Source organism: Cynocephalus volans, chromosome 2 (genome assembly GCF_027409185.1).
Source record: "Cynocephalus volans isolate mCynVol1 chromosome 2, mCynVol1.pri, whole genome shotgun sequence".
Taxonomy (NCBI): Eukaryota; Metazoa; Chordata; class Mammalia; order Dermoptera; family Cynocephalidae; genus Cynocephalus; species Cynocephalus volans.
The window spans coordinates 46838018-46859519 of record NC_084461.1 but is presented as its reverse complement, the minus strand read 5'-3'; the positions used below and the strand labels follow the sequence as shown (position 1 = coordinate 46859519).

General features: G+C 40.2%; 1 protein-coding gene and 1 non-coding gene across 2 annotated transcripts in view; one reads left to right on the top strand and one right to left on the bottom strand.

Moving 5' to 3' along the window:
- IL31RA (interleukin 31 receptor A) overlaps positions 1 to 20695 on the bottom strand; it is a 49913-nt gene extending 29218 nt beyond the window's left edge. The window contains exons 1-3 of the mRNA XM_063087859.1: positions 20608 to 20695; positions 10641 to 10755; positions 8741 to 8922 (exon numbers count right to left, since the gene is read on the bottom strand). Of these exons, the coding sequence (XP_062943929.1) occupies positions 8741 to 8922; positions 10641 to 10755; positions 20608 to 20665 (355 nt within the window). The 5' untranslated portion in view covers positions 20666 to 20695. The remainder of the gene's footprint in view (positions 1 to 8740; positions 8923 to 10640; positions 10756 to 20607) is intronic.
- LOC134371408 (U6atac minor spliceosomal RNA) lies at positions 2990 to 3115 on the top strand. Its single transcript, XR_010022833.1, has one exon. It is a non-coding gene; the product is annotated as a U6atac minor spliceosomal RNA (small nuclear RNA).
- Positions 20696 to 21502: the final 807 nt, after the last annotated feature.

Here is a 21502-nt window from a genome sequence, read left to right as displayed (position 1 = left end):
CAACAGGCCAACCTTCTATTACCTCATCCTTTCCCCACCACCTGCTCACACTTTAAACTGAGCCCGGGACAGCAAGTGTCTATTAAGACCCAAATCCCAAAGCCCCTCTCACCATGCTGGGAAGGGCTTTATACAGTACTTCTCACCACCCCCATGGCAGTGAAAGTACTAAGAAAGGCCCCTTGGTATCACTTATCCTTGGTAAAAGTAGCACCTGAGACTTTACCCAAATAATCTGTTAACACCAAGCCAGAGGGGTCCCTCTGCTCAACCCCCAACCCAACACCTCCTTACACTTTGTCCATTTTAGGACCCAAAAAACCGAAAATCTCCAGGACCTCCACTCTTCCCTCAATCTCAGAAGAAGGATGACCTTTCCCCTGGCGACTATCCTCTCACTCTTGCAGGCCCGCTTCACATCCTTCGCACAAGAGCTACTCCAAGACTGGTCCTGCCTGACCTGCTATCGCGGGTTTGCCATTGTGGGACATGAAAAGTATATGCCACCCCGTGTCCCTAACCTTTATTATACTATCTGTTCTAGTACTTGTTATGAACTGGCCAGTGCTGCCCCAAAGGAGTGTAACATTATAGGAAGATTTCTCCTGGCACTCCCTTACCTCCTATCCGTAGGATGCTTCTTAACAATTTCATTGTACAATGTCCCCTTTAAATTCTTTTGGCTCCATAACCCTTTGCATCCTTCCCATGTTTTTCCTCCTATATCAATGCTCCCCCTTACCTGGAACATGGAGGTTCCAGGTCTGCAGGGTCGATGCAGTCCTCAGCGAATCAGACTGGTCCTTGAGCAACTCATTTGTCTCCCACTTCTCAATAAACTTTTTGTGGTCACACCCCTCCCTGTTGATGCAGCCCACAACATTTCCACAAACATCTCTTCACTTTCCTCTAATCTCACCTCAGTGGGGACTGTCAGCATTGTGCAGGGCCTGCCCACACTCTGCCTCACTAACACCACCAAACGCTACCACTCACTCACCCCCTCCTCATCCATGCCCTAAAACCGGAATATATTTCCTTTGTAAAACCACATTATCCAGTTGCCTGCCCTCTAACGTGATTTCCTGCATATTCGTTTGGCTCACCATCCAGACAGATGGAGGGATGGAGATGGGACTGGGACTAACTTCGGCCCCCCATCTCAGGAAGTGCTCCCGTTCCCATAGGGCACTAATTGTACCTTCTAATTGGGGTAGGGATCCTTCCTGCAACTGGAACTGGCGTAGCAGGCCTTGCTACTGCCTCTCAATTCTATCAAAACTCTCAGAAGAACTAAATATAGATAGCATCTCCTCCCTCCAGTGACAGGTCACCTCACTTCCAAAACAACTTAAACCATTCGAAGGCAAGCATTGATTGCCGATGCAAAGGGTTACAAAACACAAACAGACCTTGGGGGTGGCCCCAGTCATTGAACCCTTGGATACCTTGGCTTATGCCCCTACTAGGACCCCTAACTGTGCCGGAACTCTTCCTACTTTCTTGGTCCCTGTCTCTTTTGGTGTTTCTCTAATTTCTTGCAGGAATGAATGCAGGCTTTCACCAACCAAAAGGTCACCGAATTGTTCCTGCGAGGAGGATATCAGCCCCTCAGAATCAGCGACCCTTCCCCAGAGGAATGTAGTCTCTCCACATGAAACCAATACCCCGCCACCTAATTGTTTTTGCCTGCCAGCATAAATATTTTATTTTTTCCATATCTTTGCCCATCTCCAACAGGAAGTAGCTTCAGAAGAATAAGACCTTTGCCCCTTTTCCCTTCTCCCTATACTTAAAATGCAGTAATGATGGATTTTGGACATGACTGGCGCCATTGTGCACACAATAAGCTCAAAATAGCCACCAGCCTTGTCTTCCACTCCAGCACCAAACCCCCGCCCCCCCTTCCCTTTACAAGAAGCCTCATGACTTAAACAGAAACCCTTTTGCTTCCGCAAGGGTGCAGTTCTCCACCCTGGTCCCATAGTTTCCACATTAGCATAATGCCCCTCCTTGATGGTATCAGCCAACCCTTGGTGCCCTATATAAGCTCTGCCACCCCCACACCTGGTGCTGTCCTCCATTTTGAGGGCAGCCCTGGGCTGCCCCCCACTTTGGGCACAGCCTTGCAGATTCTTTTCCTTTAATAAAGCTTGATTGGTACCCGGCATCTTGGTTCACTTTCTTTCAAATAATACTATGCAATCAGGGTATATCCCTTTCTTCTAAAAATTCTTATAAGAATAACTTTTTAAATGCTTCATAATATTCCAACCTTATGGATGAACAAAATTTATTTGATCATTTCTCTATTACCGCACATTCACAGTGCTTTCAGTTTTTCATTTAAAGCTCCTTAAGGGCAGAGGCTAGTCTTGATCACAGAGTCTAGAATTACACTTGGTAATTAGGAGGTATCAAATATTTGTTAAGTGAATGAATAAATGGATGATAGTTAAGTCTTTCTCTACATCCTTAGATCCTGTTAGGATGGGTTGACTGGGTAAGAGGGCATGAACGTTTTAGGGATGCTGCCATATGGTGCTATTATGCTTTCCAGAAAAGCTACCCCAATTTCAGTTTCCATTAACAGTGTATGAATACTCATCTCACCACAGTCTTGCTAGCTAGAATTGAATGGTATCATCTTTTTAATTTTTTCAATTCCTGAAGGACTTTAGAGAGCAAAATCCCTACTTAGAGCCATTGACTAGGTAATAATATTCAGAAAGCTCTTGGTGGTTACTCAAAAAATAATGTGTACTTATCATGCCTGAACTAAAGGGTGGTCATCAGTCTATGTGGCCACTCAGTGGGCAGAGCTATGAAAAACAGACATACTAGGTAATTTCCATAAGATTATTGATATTTATTGAACCCTTGATAAGTATATTTTGAAGTGAATTATTTTGTTGACTCCTCTCAACTACCTAACATTTATTATATCCACTTTATAGAAGGTAAAACTGAGATTTAGAAAGGTAAAATAGTGTTATATGAAAGCAGAGAAGGTTAGCTTTCCCCATGACAAGGATGGAAGAGGCCCTCAGACCTAAAAACATGCATATGGTTAAGGCATTGCAACCTACTTCATGACATCTAACCATTGTTTTTGTAACGTTTACCATCCATAACTTCCTTAGAGAAGCAAAAAAGAGCATGGCAGGAAGTAGAAAAAAAATATTTTCCAGCCACTTCAGATTACAGAATAGACTCCCTCATAAATCAAATGTTTTCTTCTTCCAGTGAGCTAATCTCAAGCACATGACACGAGATAAACACATAGCCATGCTCCATTAAATTTATGAAAGAAAAAGAGAAAAAGAAAGAAAAAAAAAGGTAAAATAACTCTCTAATAAGAAGCTAAGCTAGGACTCATTAGCATCCACATGAAAGCTCCTGCCCTTACCCCTTATACTAGACTGCCTCCATTATGGACATTATAGTTTGAATGTCCCTCCAAGCTCATATGGGAGCTTAATCCCCAATATGGTACTTAAAAGGTGGGCCTTTAACAGGTGATTGGACCATGAGGACTAAGCCCTAATGAATGGAAAAATCCGTTCATGGATTAATGGGTTAACAGATGAATGGGTTATTATGGGAATGGCACTAGCGGCTATATAAGGAGAGAAAGAAGCATGTTAGCTCGCTCTTGCTCAGCCCTCATAATGTAATACCCTGCTCTACCTCAGGCTCTGCAGAGTCTCCATCAAAAAGGCCCTCCCCAGATATGCCCCCTTGACTTTGGACTTCCCAGCCTCCAAAACTATAAGAAATAAATTCTGTTTCTTTATACATTTCTCAGTTTCAGGTATTCTGTTAGAAGCAACACAAAACAGACTAATACACAGAGTAACCACAAATCCCTGTTGCGGTTCCATTCAACTCTACAACTCAATCACCAGAGAGATATGTTATTAAATTTTTCTCTAATTAAAAATGGCTGTCAGAATAGCTCATTAAGAACTGATGTATATTGAGTAACAACAGCAAAATAGTGAATAGAAAGTTCCAAGTTCTTGTTCTAAATGAAAACATTAACAACAACAACAACAAAAAGACAGTAACTGGCTAAATTAACCTTGTAGGAGCTCTGGAAACCAGTCCAAGGTTTACAGCAACCAAGCTATAAACACCCAATCACCCAATCAACAAAAAGCTTCGAAGTGGTAGTAAAAAAGCTTTGTGGCAGTCTTAACTTGCCCTTGCCCCACTATCTCAGAAGTTTTTGTCTGGAGGATGCAGCAGCTCAATTCCTAATTCCCTTCCTTCAACTGAAGGGAGCAGAACAAACCTTGTTTACAACATTCTAACTTGTCTGGGGGAAGACTAAAGGAGTAGTCTCTGTTTTGCCTAAGTTGAACCTCAGACAGGGCAAGCAGCTGGCACTGCTCATGAAAGCTGCAGAGAGACTACAGACTTGCTGAAGCCTGGGGCAAGATATCATGAATGGAGACTTACAATAGACTATGAGGGTGAGATTCTTTGGGAAATTAGGATATTCAAAAGCAGCTGTGTATAGGGGTATAACGAGTGTTCATAATTTTATATAGCCTAAGCATCCACTTTTAAATATAAGTTTAACTTCTTCATATCAGAAGCAGGGCTCAGTCACCATTGACACAGTTTACAATACTATACTATACCCCCACCCAAATGGCTCCAGCAGGTAGTCAGAGATAAAAACTTAGAGGCATCTCTCCCACCCAGCAGGCTGAGTGCTCCACTTTCCCAATGCTTCCTTTAAATGGACCATTCAAACATTTGTCCATGAATTTAAAGTGACCACTTCTCAGTCACAGAGTTACCTCCTAGAACTAGTGTCTACTTGATTTAAACCCACAAACTAAAGCCTCCCATGAGAAACCTGTTTGGATAATGACCTGGACCAAATAAAGGTGTTGGCACAGTGGTCCCTTCTGTCTCTTCCTGCCTACACTCCCTGACCTCTATGTGTGTAAGCTCCAGGTGTGCCATGTATCCCCCAGGGTCTGTAAGTACAGAAAACTCTTAAACTTTCACATTGTGATTGTGTCATTGAAGCCATGCCCACAGTCTGACCCCTGATGGCAAAGCCACCCCAAAAAGACCCATGCAGGTGAATTTCCTGCTCTTTTTTCTGGGCCTCTAGTGGCTGCTAGGGACAGTAGCTATGAGCTAAGTTGATAGAGAAATTCAATGAGTTTCATTCAAAACAACAGGGTAATAGAAAAAGCACCATGCAGACTCAGGCAAGATACATGCTCAGAAAATTCCTGAGAAGACTTTAAGCCTCCTCCTTGGGCTGAGGTCTAAGCTCAGAGCAAGCCTAGCTAATCTGTGAAGGATTGCCTCAGCATAGAACCAGTTTGCAAAGACTAGGAGAGGTGGATGTTTTTCAAATGCCCAGTTTTCAACAAGAATGGCAAAAAAAAAAAAAAAAAAAAATCACAACACATACAAAAAGATAGGAAAACATGGAAAAAGAACTAAAGGAAATCAGAAAAATTATATATGAATAAAAAGAGAATATCAACAAAAAGACAGAAATTATAAAAAAGAACCAAACAGAAATTCTGAAGGTGAAAACTAAAGTAAGTGAAATAAAAAAAATTCACTAGAGAAGATCAGCAGTAAATTTGAGTGGGTAGAAGAAGGAATCAGCAAACTTGAACATAGCATACTGAAATTATTGAATCTGAGGAGCAGAAAGAAGGAAAGAAGGAAGAAAAGTGAGAGAGACTAAGGGACCCGTGGGACCTGATCCAGCAGACCAACACATACATTGTGAAGATCCCCAAAGGAAAAGAGAGAGGGGAAGGACAAGAGATTATTTGAAGAAATATTGCCAAAAATTTCCCAAATTTGACAAACTACATAAATCTACAAATCTAAGATTCCCAACAAACCCCAAGCAGGATAAACCCAAAGAGACTCACAGTAAGATACATTACAACCAAACTGTAGAAAGGCATATATGACACCTTGAAAGCAGCAAGAGAGAAGCAACTTATCACATACAAGTGATCTTCAATAAGATTATCAACTGACTTCTCAGCAGAAACTTTTGAGGCCAGAATGCTGTGGGATGATATATTTAAAGTGGTGAAAGAAAAAAATGTCAACCAATCTGGAAAACTATCTTTCAAAAATAAGGGAGAAATTAAGACATTCCCAGATAAAAAAAAAAAAAGCTGAGAGAGTTCATTACCAGTAGATCTGCCATACAAGAAGAAATTAAAGGATTCTAGAGGACATGATTTTGTATATGGAAAATCCTAAGGAACCCACCAAAAAACTATTAGAACCAATAAACAAGTTCAACAAGGTTGCCAGTTATAAGATCAATATACAAAAATAATTGTATTTGTATAAACTAATAATGAACAATTTCAAAATGAAATTAAGAAAACAAATCCATTTATAACAGTATTTTAAAAAGAATAAAATACTTAGGATAAATTTAACCAAAGAAGTACAAGACTTACACACTGAAAACTATTAAAAAAATTATTGAAAGAATCAATGGAAGTCCTACATAAATGGAAAGATATACCATATTCACATATTGGAAGATTTTACATTATTAAGATGGCACTACCCATGTCAAAATCCTAGCTGGCTTCTCTGCAGAAGTTGGCAAACTGATTCTAAAATTTATATCGAAATGCAAGGAACTCACAGCCAAAACAATCTTGAAAAAGAAGAAAAAAATTGGAGGATCTACTTTCCCGATTTCAAGACTTATTATAAAGCTACAATAATCAAAATAGTATGGTACTGGCCTAAAGATAGAAATATAGATCAAGGGAATAGAATTGAGACCCCAGAAAAAGATCTTACACTTACAGTGAATTGATTTTGACCAGAGTGCCAAGACAATTCAATGAGGGGTGGGAGAAGGGGTGTAAAAATCATCTTTACAATAAATAGTTGTGGGATACTTGGATATTCATATGTAAAAAAATTAAACTGGACCCCTACTTCACAACATATATAAAAATTAACAGAAAATGGATCAAATATCTAAATGAAGAAGCTAAAACTATAAAACTCTTAGAAGAAAATATAAGAGTAAATCTTTGTGACCTCAGGTTAGGCAATGGTTTCTTACATATGCCACCTAAAGAACTAACAATAAAAGAAAAACATAAATTAGACTTCATCAAAATTAAATTTTTTTCTCTTTGAAAGGACCTCATCAAGAAATTAAGAAGACAACTCACAGAAAGGAAAAAAATATTTACAAATCATCTATCTGATAAGGAACTTGTACCAAGAATATACAAAGAACTCTTGAAGCTCAACAATAAAAAGAAAAATTTAATTTAAAAATTGGCAAAGGATGTAAGTAAACATTTCCCCAAAGAAGATATACAAAAGGCCAAAAAGCACATGAAAGATGCTCAACATCATTAGTCCCTGGGAAAATGCAAACCAGAACCACAATGAGATACTTTCCACCCACTATGGATGGCTATAAGCAAAAAATTGGACAATAAAAACTGTTGACAAGGATATGGAGAAATTGGAATGAAAACTACTGGTAGGAATGTGAAATAGTTCAGCTACTTTGGTAAAGTTTGGCAGTTCTTCAATAAGTTAAACATAGCATTACCACATGAACCAGAATTTCACTAGGCATATATCAAAGAGAATTGAAATCTATATCCATACAAAAATGTGTACCCATATATCCATAGCAGCATTATTCCTAATAACCAAAAAGTGGAAACAACCCAAATGCCCATCAACTGATACATGGATAACAAAAATGTGGTATATCCACCCAGAAGAATATTATTCAGCTATAAAAAGAAATGAAGTACTAACAAATGCTATAACATGGACGAATCTGGAAAACATTATGCTAAGAGAAAGAATTCAGATACAAAAGGCCACATATTGTATCATTATATTTATATAAAATGTCCAAAATAGGTGAATCCCAACAGACAGAGTAGATTAGTGGTTGCCAAAGGTTGGGGGAAGGTAAAAATAAGGGACTGGATGCTGACTACTAATGAGTATGAGTTTCTTTTAGGAGTAATACAAATGTCCTGGAATTAGACAGTGGTGATCACTGCACAACTTTGTGAATATGATAAGAACCATTCTTAAAAGGTGAACATTATGGTATGTGAATTATATCTCAATAAAGCTGTTATTTAAAAATTATATGGTAGGGCCAAGCCCATGGCGCACTCAGGAGAGTGTGGCGCTGGGAGTGTAGCGACGCTCCCGCCGCGGGTTCGGATCCTATATAGGACTGGCCGGTGCACTCACTGGCTGAGTGCTGGTCACGAAAAAGACAAAAAAAATAAAAAAAATTATATGGTAAAAATGAGTTTTTGAAAAAAGAATAAAAAAGATCAGAATTAGTGAGATATTTTTAAAAGTAAGAGTATTTTACTCTCTTTTCATCATGAACAATGATGTTTCTTGATGGGAGGGAAAAACCTCTTTTTTTCTTTGAGTACAATTTATGGTACAAACTACAAGAGGAAATGAGTGGCCAGCAAGATATCTGTTTCTCACTCCTTTTTTTCTCATTTGGTTAGTTCCTTCCTTCCTTCGATTCTTCCTGTCTTCCATCCTTCCTTCCTTTAATAAAACAAATTTTCTATACATCTATAATACATACCTACCATACTCTTGAGCTTTGAGTCTACTTTAGAATTCACAGATACCTCTTTAAAAAGAAAAAGAGGGGGTAATCATTCAGTAAAGAGTATATAAGAATATCAATATCACTTACCTATGGCATCTAAGCTCCAATGTGTCGTATCAGATTTAATTATACCATCTGCATTTTGAGCTTCCACTTCAATGGTGTAATTATCTGGATTTGTTATTCGTGGAGGGAAAAAAGAGCACGAAGCACGATTTTCACTTGTAGAACTATTGGTTGTACAAATATCACTTTTTGTTCCATAAAGGCTTTGAAAGAAAAAGTGATTCAACATTAGTACAGAGGTTTGGAAACAGCCGTACTTAATGTATTAGGCAGCATTTCTTAGTTTTACTCTGGGTTTCTCTTGAGAACTGTATAGTACAGGACTTGGTTCCCCTCTCTAAATTCCTTCCTGCTCACCATGAAGTAAAGGTTACCTGCTTCCAGCCTGCCTGAGATGCTATGAACTATGGAGACCTCCTTAGAACCCTGTAAGCCCATCAAAAGCTACACTTGCAATGCATTTCCTATTGGCAAGAAATAACAAACAGGCTCCTGAAAATTCCAGATTCTAGCCTTCAAAATTTATTCTTAAAAAGAAAAAAAAATTAGGAGTTCTGGTGTTCTATTGTGCAGTAGGATGACTATGGTTAACAGTTAACTTTTGGGGCCGAGCCTGTGGCGCACTCAGGAGAGTGTGGCGCTGGGAGCGCAGCAATGCTCCCGCCGTGGGTTCAGATCCTATATAGGAATGGCCGGTGCACTCACTGGCTGAGTGCCAGTCATGGAAGAGACAAAAAAAAAAACAGTTAACTTTTGTATATTACATAATAGCTAGTTTACTACTATTTTTCTGTTTTGTAGGGATAAAATATCTAGCTTTTGGAATTAAAATTTTTTTAATTATAAAATTTTCATTCTAATAGAATTAGAATAAAAAAGGGATGCTGGAGGTTGTAAAAAAAATTTGGGGACCCATTTGTCCTGGTGGAATACTGTTTGACAGGGATCACACAGCAAATTAGTGGCAGACTGGGGTAAATCACCTCTTACTTAGTTCTGGGTTTGTAATCCTACTTACTGTATCTGGATCCATGAAGAATGAACAATTTTGTAACACATTCTGGAAAGAGGAGGGGTATAGTTGAAAATAGTAAATAAACAGATTTTTCCACTGTGCTTATAACTGGTGACTATTCTCAGCCAAGGGGCAGCTCTAAGAGGAGGTCATCGTGTGACTATGCCTCCCCTCCCTCTGTAGCTGTGGATCCTGTGAGCATGACTATGTATAGCCAAGATGTCACCTCAGCTACTGGATGCACATAGTGGTCACCCAGAAGCTATAATGGAGAAAACATTCTACTTCATAAATGACTAGGGGAGAAAGAGAGAGAGAGAAACGAAAAGAAAGGACTTGAATCATGAATTAACCAGGAGCCTCTGTCCCCTCCCCTTACCTTTGTTAAAGAAAAAAAAAAAAAATTCAATGATATTTGTTAAAGCACGGCAAGGAAAACTTTATTCAGGACCATTACAATAGGTACTAGGACCACTACAACAGGTTCTTGCAATGGGGGAGAGAGATTGGCCTCAACTCCAAGTACAACATGGGCAAGTAGGAATTTATAGTCAAGGAGCAGGGTGGGTTCAGTGAATGGAAAATTACTAAGAGCAAACATCAGGGTTCAAGAAGATTCTGGCTAAATTGACCTAACAGGATTCTTGCTGAAGACAGGCCAAGGTGATTAGAACTCACCTGGGGAATGGTGGAGGAAGAGAAATCTGATCAGATATTGAGGGTGATCAGATAGTGAGGATCAGGGGGTTCTTGCAAAACTGACTTAGCAAGGTTCTTTGCTAAATGAAGGTTTTATAAGGAAGTGCACAGGTGGGCCTAGGAGAAGACTGAGAAGCCCGACTAAAGTTTGGCCAACCAAAGAATCTTTGTCATCCCCACTGATAGCACACAAGCTACTGTACTTACTAAGTTCTGTTAACTCTGTACTCGGTATAAGTGCTTTCCTCCAGACTCCAAGTGCAAGTTAAATTTTTCCTGTAGTAGAAGACGCAAGAAATGTTCTCAGGCTTAGCTGGCAGAGCTAAAAAAAAATCATGCAACACGACAATTTCAGTACATGATAAAAATTGCTAGCACTGAATATTTTAATGAAAACAGGCTGATCAAAAGCTACATTTGTTAGTTAAATGCTAGGTATAACAGGTACTCCTAGTCAGATTCAAGGAAAGAATCTAACTCCATCTCTTCAATTATTTCCTTTGAAGAGCTAGATTTCTACTTAAAAAAAAAAAAAAACTGGGATAAAAAACGCTTCTTACATTCTTACTCAAAAGCAACATTTGAGAAGCAAAAATTATTAAAACACCAGGAAAATACAAATTATTAATGAAATACTAAGTACACCGTCAAATGATAGAACCACTCTGGATAACTGGGTAACAGATAACGTGTGCCTAAGAGAAAAACACAAAATGCTCAACTATGCCACACTTCAACTGTATGTGTCAATAATTTTCTTTTCCCAGAAAATGGTATAACAGAGAAAATTAGTAAAATATCTTCAGCTGTATATTCATATTCTTGCTCCTGATAGCTCCTCACCCAACAGAGAAAGCAGACATTAACCATGTAGAACAGGGATCTAGACCCTCAAGGGGGCCATTGGTAGAATTTAGGGGTCCATAAACTTAAACAGGAAAAAATGTACATTTTTAGCTTTCACTAAATTATTGTTGAAATTTAGAATTTCCTTCCATCATCAATATAGTCAAAAAACTACAGTAATACTATCATTACCTATGACTTTGTCACCATTAAAAAGTCATGGATATTTTCAAATTATATTCAGTTGTTGCAGATACCTTGAAATATCAAATACTACTGTCACCATTTCTAAATTAAGGTAATTATTATACCTGATTATTATTAGACCCAAATTAAGGTAATTATCAGGTCTTCTTATTTAATGTGTTAATAAATAGGACATATATTACTATATCACAATTTTTTTCCTTAATATTTTGATAAGTTAAATATATTTGGGTTCCTTTGTAATCATATGTATCTTATTTATGTATTTACAAACATTATTTTGAGAAGTAGTCCGCAGGCTTCACCAGATGCCCAAAAGGTTCATCACACACACATATACACACAAGCTCATAATTAAGATTAAGAGCAATTTCAGACTAAGAGTAATATTCATCTCCAAGGCTCAAAATAACTTCTGTGTTGAGCCTTTGTCAAGATCACACACTTGAAAAGCAGGCATTTTTGACAGAGAAAGGAAATTTCTTAAGTTATCTTTACATATCAAAGCAAAGCTCTGGTGCTTCCTAGGAAGGAATTCTCTACCAGACAAGTAGGAAAAGCCCATCACTTCCAACAAGTAAAATATGGGGGCGGTGTGAAAGGAGGGCATGAAAGTGAGAGAGGAAGTGATCAGTTTCCCTGTGTTCAGGTTTCAGGACACTCCTCTGGGTTTCAAGCCACTCCCCAAGGTCTCAGGCCCTTCCTCTAGGCCCTCCCCTAGAGGAAAGATACTGTTGCTTTACTGCCCCTATTTTCAGTACCAATATGGGGAGATTGAGACCACAAAGGGTGGACTTATACAAATCCAGTGGCTGAGTATGCTTGGTAGAAAAGAGTTATATAACTCTAGTAGCTGAGCATGCTCAGTAAAAGGAATTTATACAGGCTTATACAACCCCAGTGACCAAGCAGGCTCAGTGGAAGGGAGTTTATCCTTTGAACCACCTTCCACTGGAGGCACCAAAGAACACAGAATATTCTTGAATATGTTCAGTGCATGTTATAGAATTTGACAAATGAACATGCCCTAAAAGGAGACCAACCGAGTACCTGCAAGACTGTCTCATAATTGAGAACTATACCCTTAGTTGAAAATTCATTAGATATCATGAGTATCTGTTAGATAGCAAAGCTATAAAAATTCAATTCTGGCAGAAGTTGGGGTTGTTGCCCACTTCTCCTGGGGCCAACCCACACTTCACTGGAAAGGTGTGTATGCTTTACTTTTGTGTCAAACTTACTTCTAATGGGCAGTTGCTCACTCTCTTGAGCCAGCCTAAACTTTGTACTAAACTCTAAGTGTGTATTTTTGTATTAAATTTAGTGTAGGCCCTGCTTGGTCTCTGGAGCTAGGCCTCACTTTTCTCTGTGAAGTCTGTGCTCCTTACTTTACTACATTAAACCTGCTTTCACTTTCTACTATGACTCTCTCTTGTACTCTTTCCTGGGATGGAGTCGAGAACCTGCTAAAATATGCAGTGGGTTGAGGCCGGCTACTGGGCCTCCCCAGACCCTGTCCTCTGGTATTAAAAGAAAGGTAGAGCAAAGAGCTCAAATGTCAGTGTTCTTTATAGAGCAGTACAAACATGCTGATGGGTCTGATGAACCAGGTCATCTGGGCTAGTAGCCTAATTCACCAGGCACAGCCTGGGGGAGGTTGAAAGCCTACAGTCTAGAAGAAGCCTCATGTTCCACTAAGCAACAACTTCAGCATGGCATGAACGTCCTAACACCATGTGGCAGAGGGTGGGCCTAGGACAGCTCTTCAGGTGAGCTCCACGGATCCAGGTGAGTGTAGCATGCACGGATCCAGAAATTTCCCTGTGTCTCAGGATGATGGGGGGGGCAAGTCTGTGAGACTTGACCAGGCCTGGTATTAGGATGAAGAGGCCTCCATGCACAGAGGGACTTGAAGACCACAGGCAAACAACTGGGGCATGAACTTCAGGAGTAGGTGCCAGTATGATGCCTCAAAGCCCAGGCAAAGCCAACTTTCCCACAGCAGATAGTAGAGGAGGGATCAGACCACACCAGACAGAACAGGGAAGACCAGAGGACTTGTTCCCATAGATCCAGGAGCCCTTTTCAAGACTTTGAGGTTGCATAAACCATGCTGATATAGTCAGACACCATTTTAAGGAGGAGCAGGGGGCAAGGCAGGAACTCTGCAACAGTGAACCTTTACCCTAGAGACAAAATTAATCAAATGACACCATAAAACCAGAAGAAAGTCAAACAATAACAAATGTGCTACCCACCCCTTCCTCTTCCTCAATCTTCCTGACTTTCTAGTGGAGAGGGGACTTTTGAAACTCATTAACTTGATCATAGAAAAGAAGGATGTTCTATTTCTCTGCAGATCTGAATATGACTATATATTTCAGCTCTCAGAGGTATTGCCTTATAACAGAAAGGTAGTAGTAAAGGATTTCAGGATGGGTGGCATTCATTGTTTTGTTTAGGTTTGGGCTTCTCTGTTTTGTTTTTAATTAAAAAATACTTGCTAAAAACTGTTAACCATTACCTGAGCCTTCAGAGTGTCATAGTCTTTTTGCTGGTGGAAGGTCTTGCCTCAATGTTGATTGCTGCTGACTGATCAGGGTGGTTATTGCTAAAGGCTGGGGTACCTGTGGCAATTTCTTAAAATAAGACAACAATTAAGTTTTCCACTTCAATGGACTCTTCCTTTCATGAAAGATTTCTCTGTAGCATGCAATACTGTTTGATAGCATTTTACCCACAGTAGAACTTTTTTAAAAATTGGAGTCAGTCTTCTCAAACCCTGCCACAGCTTTATCAACTAAGTTCATGTAATATTCTATTCACCACCCTTATGACACTGGAGAATTCTAAAGTTGTCTGTGAACTTACTTCACTAATGAATTATGTACCTTCAAATGTTTTTGTGCTGTTTCTTAGCATCATCTTTCAGATTGAAGAATACCCTTTAGCATTTCTTGTAAGGAAGGTCTACTGTTAAAGAATTCCCTTACTTTTTATTTATCTGGGAAAGACTTTATTTCTCCTTCATATTTGAAGGTTAGTTTTGCTGGATAGAGAATTCTTGGCTGATAGTCTTTTTCCTTCAGCACCCATTCTCTTCTGGCCTGTAGGGTTTCTACTGAGAAATCCCCTGAGAGATGTAATGGGGCTCTGGTGAATGTTATGTGTTTCTCTTGCTGCTTTCAATATTCTTTCTTTGTCTTTGGTTTTTGATAATTTGATTATGATGTGCCTTGGGGTGTTACTCCTTGGATTGAATTTGATTGGCGACCCCTGCGCTTTCTGTCCCTGAATGCTATCACCTTTCTCCACACTTGGGAAATTTTCAGCCATTATTTTCTTGAATATGACTCTACATCTCTTCCTTTTTCCTCTCCTTCAGGTATGCCAAGTGTGCAGAGGTTATTTCACTTGAGGGAGGCCCATATTTACTGTATTTCTGTTTCATTTTTTCTTATTCTTTTCTCTTTTTGCTCCTCTAATTTGAAATTTCATATGTTTTATCTTTGAGCTCACTGATTCCTCTGATTAAGTATGCTGTGGGATCTTTCTAATGAGTTTTTCAGTTCAGGTAATGCATTCTTTATTTCTAGAATTTTTTTTTTTTAATTGATTCAATTCTTTCGTCAAGTTTCTCATTCTGCTCCTGGATTGTTTTCCAGATATCATTTAATTTTCTGTCTGTATTTTCTTGTTACTCCCTGAACATCCTTAAGAGAACTATTCTGAATTCTCTGTCAGACATCTGATAAATCCACTGTCCCTCTGGGTCCACTGCTGGTGCTTCATTTGTTTTCTTTGTTGGTGTCGTATTTCTCTGTTCTTTCTCAATCTGTCTTTACTTTGATGCCTGGGCATTTGAGGAGACTGCTACCTCTGCTAGATTTTATAGGTGTTTTTTGGTGGTGTTAGACATTTACTGGTTAATATCATAGGTTTGTCTCTGGTTTGTGGTTTTGGTTAATTACAAAATTGAGGGAACTTCCAGTGGGCCTCTGAGGTTGCGCTAAATTACTGCTTTGCTGCTGATTCTCTGTGGAAGGCTTTTTGTGCAGACTGGATTTTATTGTTGGCCTTTTAATCACTTCCAGGTCTTGAGAGGTCAGATACACCCAGGCTGTGTGGACGTTCTGGCCTGGGACTGAGTCTTTCAGTACACTGTGCCCTCTGCAGTTCTATCACCCTGACCAGTCTCCACTGAGTGGGCCTGTGCTGATAGGAAAGCAGATCAGCTGCCCACTCTACACCCCAGTGTTTTCCCAGGAGGCCAGCCTCCTCTCACACTCTAAACACTTCCTGTGGCGTGGGTTGTGACAGATCCCTCTGGATGACTCACAGGCCTCTGGGCAGTTGGTTCCTTTCTTCAGTCAGCTGCAGCCCCTCACTCTATGGGGGTCCACGGGAACCCTGTCAGTGGTCTTGCTGACCTGGGGGCTGGTAGGATGCCCTCTAAAGTCCTCTTCCCCCCTGCAGACTCCAGGCAACTTCACACAAAGCACTCAGCTTCAGCTTTTGCTGGCTCCTGCTCCGTGTGTGCTGCAGCCTCTTCCTGCCCCTCACAGGGCTGGCCCTAAAGCAGCTGGGGTTTGAAAAGGTAGGAGCCGTTTCTTCCTCCTCTCGACCCAGCTTCTCCTGCCTTCACAAACTCCATGGGTCTTTCCTCCTCTTCCCCTGAGCTCCAGTGGTCCCAGGTCGGCAGCCTTTGCTTTTTTAATAGTTATAAATTGGTTGATTGTTGGGGAGAGTGATAGTGGGGAATATCTATTCTGCCACCTTGATGATGTCACTCCCTTGGGCTTCTCTTATTTTTAAAAGGGCTCCTAATGTGTGTTTGCATATACATTCATATATTTGGCCTATGATATGAGCACTGTCCACACAGGTAAAGGAGCCACTGAGAATAATAAGAGAGAGGAAGAGCTAGATGGCCTGCATGTTGTGTCAACATTTCTAGCTCTTTCCAGAGAAGCTGCCCTCCTGAGTTCTGCATATGGGCCAGATACCCACAGCAACCATTAGTGAGCAGTTCAGTCAAAGACTTTCTATCTTTGCTACTTGTATGCTGAAAACCATGACAAAGCCAGTTATCTTCAAGTCCAAATACTTAAAAAGACCAAAGTTAACTCAACCTGAACCAAACAATAATGCATATTATGTGGAGATTAGAAGTTACACATTAACACATTCCTCAAAGAGCCCACACAGCTTAAAACCCTCAAGGAGTCCCTGGGTCAGCAAGCAGAATATTAACAAAACTCCACACTTCATAACTGCCAGGGCAAACATGCAAAATCCTACAAGATGGTAAACTAAGTGTCAGCCAACAACGTCCCAGCCAACAATGTTCCAGGAGGAATGACTCGCACAGTGAGAGACTTACTCCCTGTCTCCATGGCTCAGAGATAATGGCTGTGTGTGCGTGTGTGCATGTGTGCACGTGTGCACGTGTGGTAAATGTGTGGTATGTGGGGTGTGTGTGTAGTGTACGGTGTGTATGGTGTGTATGTGTGCATGTGTGTGTAGGGTGTGCTGTATGTGTGTGTAGTGTGTGTGTGTGCAGTGTATAGTGTGTGTGTGTGTGTGTGTGTGTGTGTGTGTATACATGTGGATCTTTCTTTAGTCCCTTGGCCAGGTTTCTTACAAATATTCATACAATGGTAGCCTGTCCCCCAACCTCCATTTTACTAATAATACTCATCACACTAGCTCTTAGCAGAACTTCAAGGTTGATCCTTGGCCAGAAAACAAGGAAACAAGAAGCCTTTACCTGTCTGCTCAGAATATTCTTGGTCTTGTACTGTTCTCATTATGGCCTCCTACAGTCATATTTTATTTTCTTCTTCATTCTCACTCTTCCTTGCATTGGCTGAATCCAAAGCAAGTCACCAAAATATCAGCGTACGAATAGATCCTCCGGGATCCAAACATACCCCTGTCAAACCTCAGTGAATCCTGGTCTTTTCTGTTCTTCCTTAAATACCCATCCTTAGCTCCTTCAGAAGCATTGCTTAACATATATCAGAAGCCATAGGCCAAAAAGGGAGTCAAATATCTAGTTCCAGAACCATAAGTGTCCCCAGGTATCAGGAGAAGAGAAGGTAGCTCCAAAAATGATTTTCCACTCAACCTGAGCTGTTTTTATGGGGCTACATTTGTTCTGCCCTTCCTGCTTGGCATATGGCAAGAGAAAGCAATAGTCTTCCCAGACGCCACTCAATCCTGGTATCACAGAAGAGATTTGTGGTAGATGAAATGAATGCTCTTCAATATTTCCAGTATTCATCAATATCTCCTCTTTCTGGGCACACAGGAAGATTTATTTCTCTGCCACTTTAGAATCAGGCATGGCCATGTGACTTGCCTTGACCTTTGACATGTGAGAGGGTGCATTTATGGGCTGGTGCCGGCTTCTCCTTTCCCTCCTCCCCTTGTACCACATGCCCTGAAGGCACAGGCTGAAATGTTGTCGTAGGACAGTGGAGACTCCACCAGCCTGGGTCCCTGCTTACCTGTGGTGGACATATAGAGTTTCTTATTTTAAACATTAAGATTTGGGCCTTGTTTATTTATTTATTTTTTTTACAGCATAAACAACTTTTTGTGGCTAATATAAAAAATAGATAGCCTGCTCTGAAAATCCAGAATTCTAAGACTTGGAGGAGGAATTCATTTCAACAGTAGTTTTTCCTAGTCTTCTCTTATGTCCCCATGACATTCTAATTCTGCATATGACTGTTTTAGATTTGTTTTTATCACAAATTAGGGGGCTGCAGGGGAACTGCAATAAAAACAAACAAAATCAACAATGTCAGGCTTCACTTCTACTTCCTTGCTTTACCTTACCATTTCCAGCCTCAGTTATCTGAGTGATACTGCACATCTGAACTACCTGGACTTTATGTAATACAACTGCCATGGCTGGCACCACCCCCCCACATACTGCCCTGCCTTTCTCCTTGTTGGCATCCAGTGTGCCTATTACAAGTCTATTTAACTCTTCCTCAGAAGACTGTTGCAAACATGTAGTATTGTGATAGAGCAAGGAAGGACACTTCACCTCTGCTGTATTTTTTCCAAAAACCAAGGAGTATTAGTCAGTACTCCTGAAGACTGTCGAGGTCATGAAAAATAAGGAGAAACAGACAAATTGTCACAGACCAGAAGAGACTGGGAGATATGGCATTTTGATGCAATATGGTACCCTAAACTGGATCCTGGAATAGAAAGAGATCATTAATGAAAAAGACAGTGAAATGCAAATAAAGTTTGGAATTTAGTCAATAGTAATATGCCAATATCAATTTATTAGTTTTGGCAAATATATTATGGTATTATAAGATGTTAACAATGGGGGAGGCTGGATGAAGGGTATACAGGAACTCGTTGCACTACTTTTACAGTATTTCTATAAATATAAAATTATGCAAAAATATAATTTCTATTTTTGAAAAATAGGCAACTGAAGGCTAGGTTTGCCATTCACTTCCATCTTCCCTACATCCTCCAAAAATAAAAACCCAGAATAATTTTTCCCTATTTCTAGAAATAACTATTTTCCCTACCTCTGAAAATAAGGGGAAATACTTGTTAACTTTCCCCTAAGAAAAATTGGGAGAATATTCTTGCTTATCAGAGAATTTCCCATATGCAAGAGGAGCATTTTTCAAAATTAAAAAGATGTTGCTCATATCACTTTGGTGATGTTGCAAAGTTAGGTTTTGAAAAATATCTTGAAATAGAAGAAGGGCAAGGCTAAGCAGAGACCACGAGAAGGATGTTCTTGATGGGATGAGCAGTGGAAACTGGAGCCAGCATTGTAGGACATGGTATGATGCACAAGGTGAGAAGAGAAGAAAACAGAGATAGGAGATAGAAAAGGACAAGTTGAGGGAAAGATGACTTGACAGGAGCCATGGTGTATGTAATTACAGCTTTAAATTGGATAACTTGGAGCAACTGTAGATTCTGAGAGGGCCATGAGAGACTAGATGAGAGGGAGAGTCCTAGGCCTATGTGCCTGTGTTATTTATCAAGCTCCTGAGTGTCCTGAGGACAATGGGTGTGACCACAGGTGGCTGCAAGGCTAGCCATGCCAGGGCAGGGGTCTGAAAACATTCTCATTATCTCTGAGTTATGACTGCCCTCTTGGTGACCCTCAATTACTACATGTTATGGGCTAAATTGTGCCCCCCCCCAAGTTCATAGGTTGAAGTTCTAACCCCCAGGACCTAAGAATATGACTATATTTGGAAATAGAGCCCTTAAAGGGTTAAGTTAAAATATGGACATTTGGGTGGGCCCTAATCCAATCTGTCTGGTGTCCTTATATGGAGAGACACCAGGGGTGTGCAGCAGATAGGGATGACCATGTTAAGAAACTACAAAAAAAGGGTGGCCATCTGCAAGCCAAGAAGAGAGGCCTCAGAGAAATCCAACCCTGCTGGCACCTTGATACCAGGCTCCCAAGCCTCCAGAACTGTAAGAAAATAAATTTCTGTTGTTTAAGCTTCCCAGCCTGTGTATTTTGTTATGGCAGCCTAAGCAAACTAATATGCTACATGATGCCTTCTCTACTTTCCAGTGCCCAACCCCCACTTCTTCTCTGGTCTTAATTTTTTTAAACATAGAGGTGATCAAACTAATGGATCTTAGATCCACAAGGTAGTTTATGGATATTAGGCCCTCAGTCTTGAATTGCATCACTGTAGAAATATGTTGCTTTATCATTTACCTTTATAACCTTGGAACTTATGGCAAATAGTGTGAAAACTGTATGTATTTGTATTTATGTGTGTGAATTATATGAAGCCACAGCAGCTAACACAAAAACTACAGAGATAAGCACTTACCCTTACTCTAAAACAGTGGATCTTGGCCTTTGGGTGATGTCTCCCTTTGAAAATATGAGTGGCCATCTCGCCAAATTTGCGTGTGTGAGTATACATGAACCTGTATGCGCACACACACATACACACAAATTCAGGGTGTTCACAAATCCTCTGTTGTCCACCCATGAATGTCCATGGTGCAGGTGTCCCTTTGCTCTGAAGTTAACAATTTTTGTTCAAAGAAGGCAATGAGAATCACATGATCCACAAAATGACCCGGGCTAACCTACCTGCCAAGCTGAATTTGCAGAGTAAGGGGAATATCCACAGTGCCCATGTCCACATCATCCCTGAGATGACACACAAAGGCTGGGGAGAGAGCTGAAAATATTATCAGTCAAGAGTTAGTTTGTCTTTTGTCTTTTCAACAACTGTATTGACAGTGACAAATTGTGGGGATTTGGGGGAGAAATGGGTCTTTCTATTTTATTTTGTTGGCTATCATCACATAGATCCCTTCATAATTACTCCATCAACCCTAGTCAACAGTTTAAAGATGTGCAATTACAACATATTCTCCTTTTGTCCACAATCCACTCCACTAAGGAATATGAAAAGTACACCAGGGCCAGCCCCATGGCTCACTCAGGAGAGTGCGGCGCTGGTAGCGCCAAGGCCGCAGGTTCAGATCCTATATAGGGATGGCTGGTGTGCTCACTGGCTGAGCGTGGTGCAGACCACACTGTGCCGAGGATTACAATCCCCTTACCGGTAAAAAAAAAAAAAAAAAAAAAAACGTACACCAACCACCAAAAATATGCTCCAGGAAAAAAGTACCATAAGTCTGTACCTATCTGAGGCCATCCTCTGGCCTCTGCCTCAGTTCCCGAGCACTCTAGCCAAGTGGAATAACTCAAATGGAAGTTTTAGTATTTAAGGTGGTGCTTGGTACATGGTAGACACTCAATATTGTTTGTGGAATTTAACAGTTAATTAGAACAAAAAGACTGCTGGCTCCTCACCTCATCCCAGATGAAACAGTGGGACAGTCTAAGGATAAAGCAAATGTAAAAGCAATAACATTTCAGGAAATAATAAATGATGCTATATTTTCATCTGACACATCATAGGGAAAAAAGGGAAAAGGGTTTCAACAAAATAAATAATTTTAGAAAAATTCACATG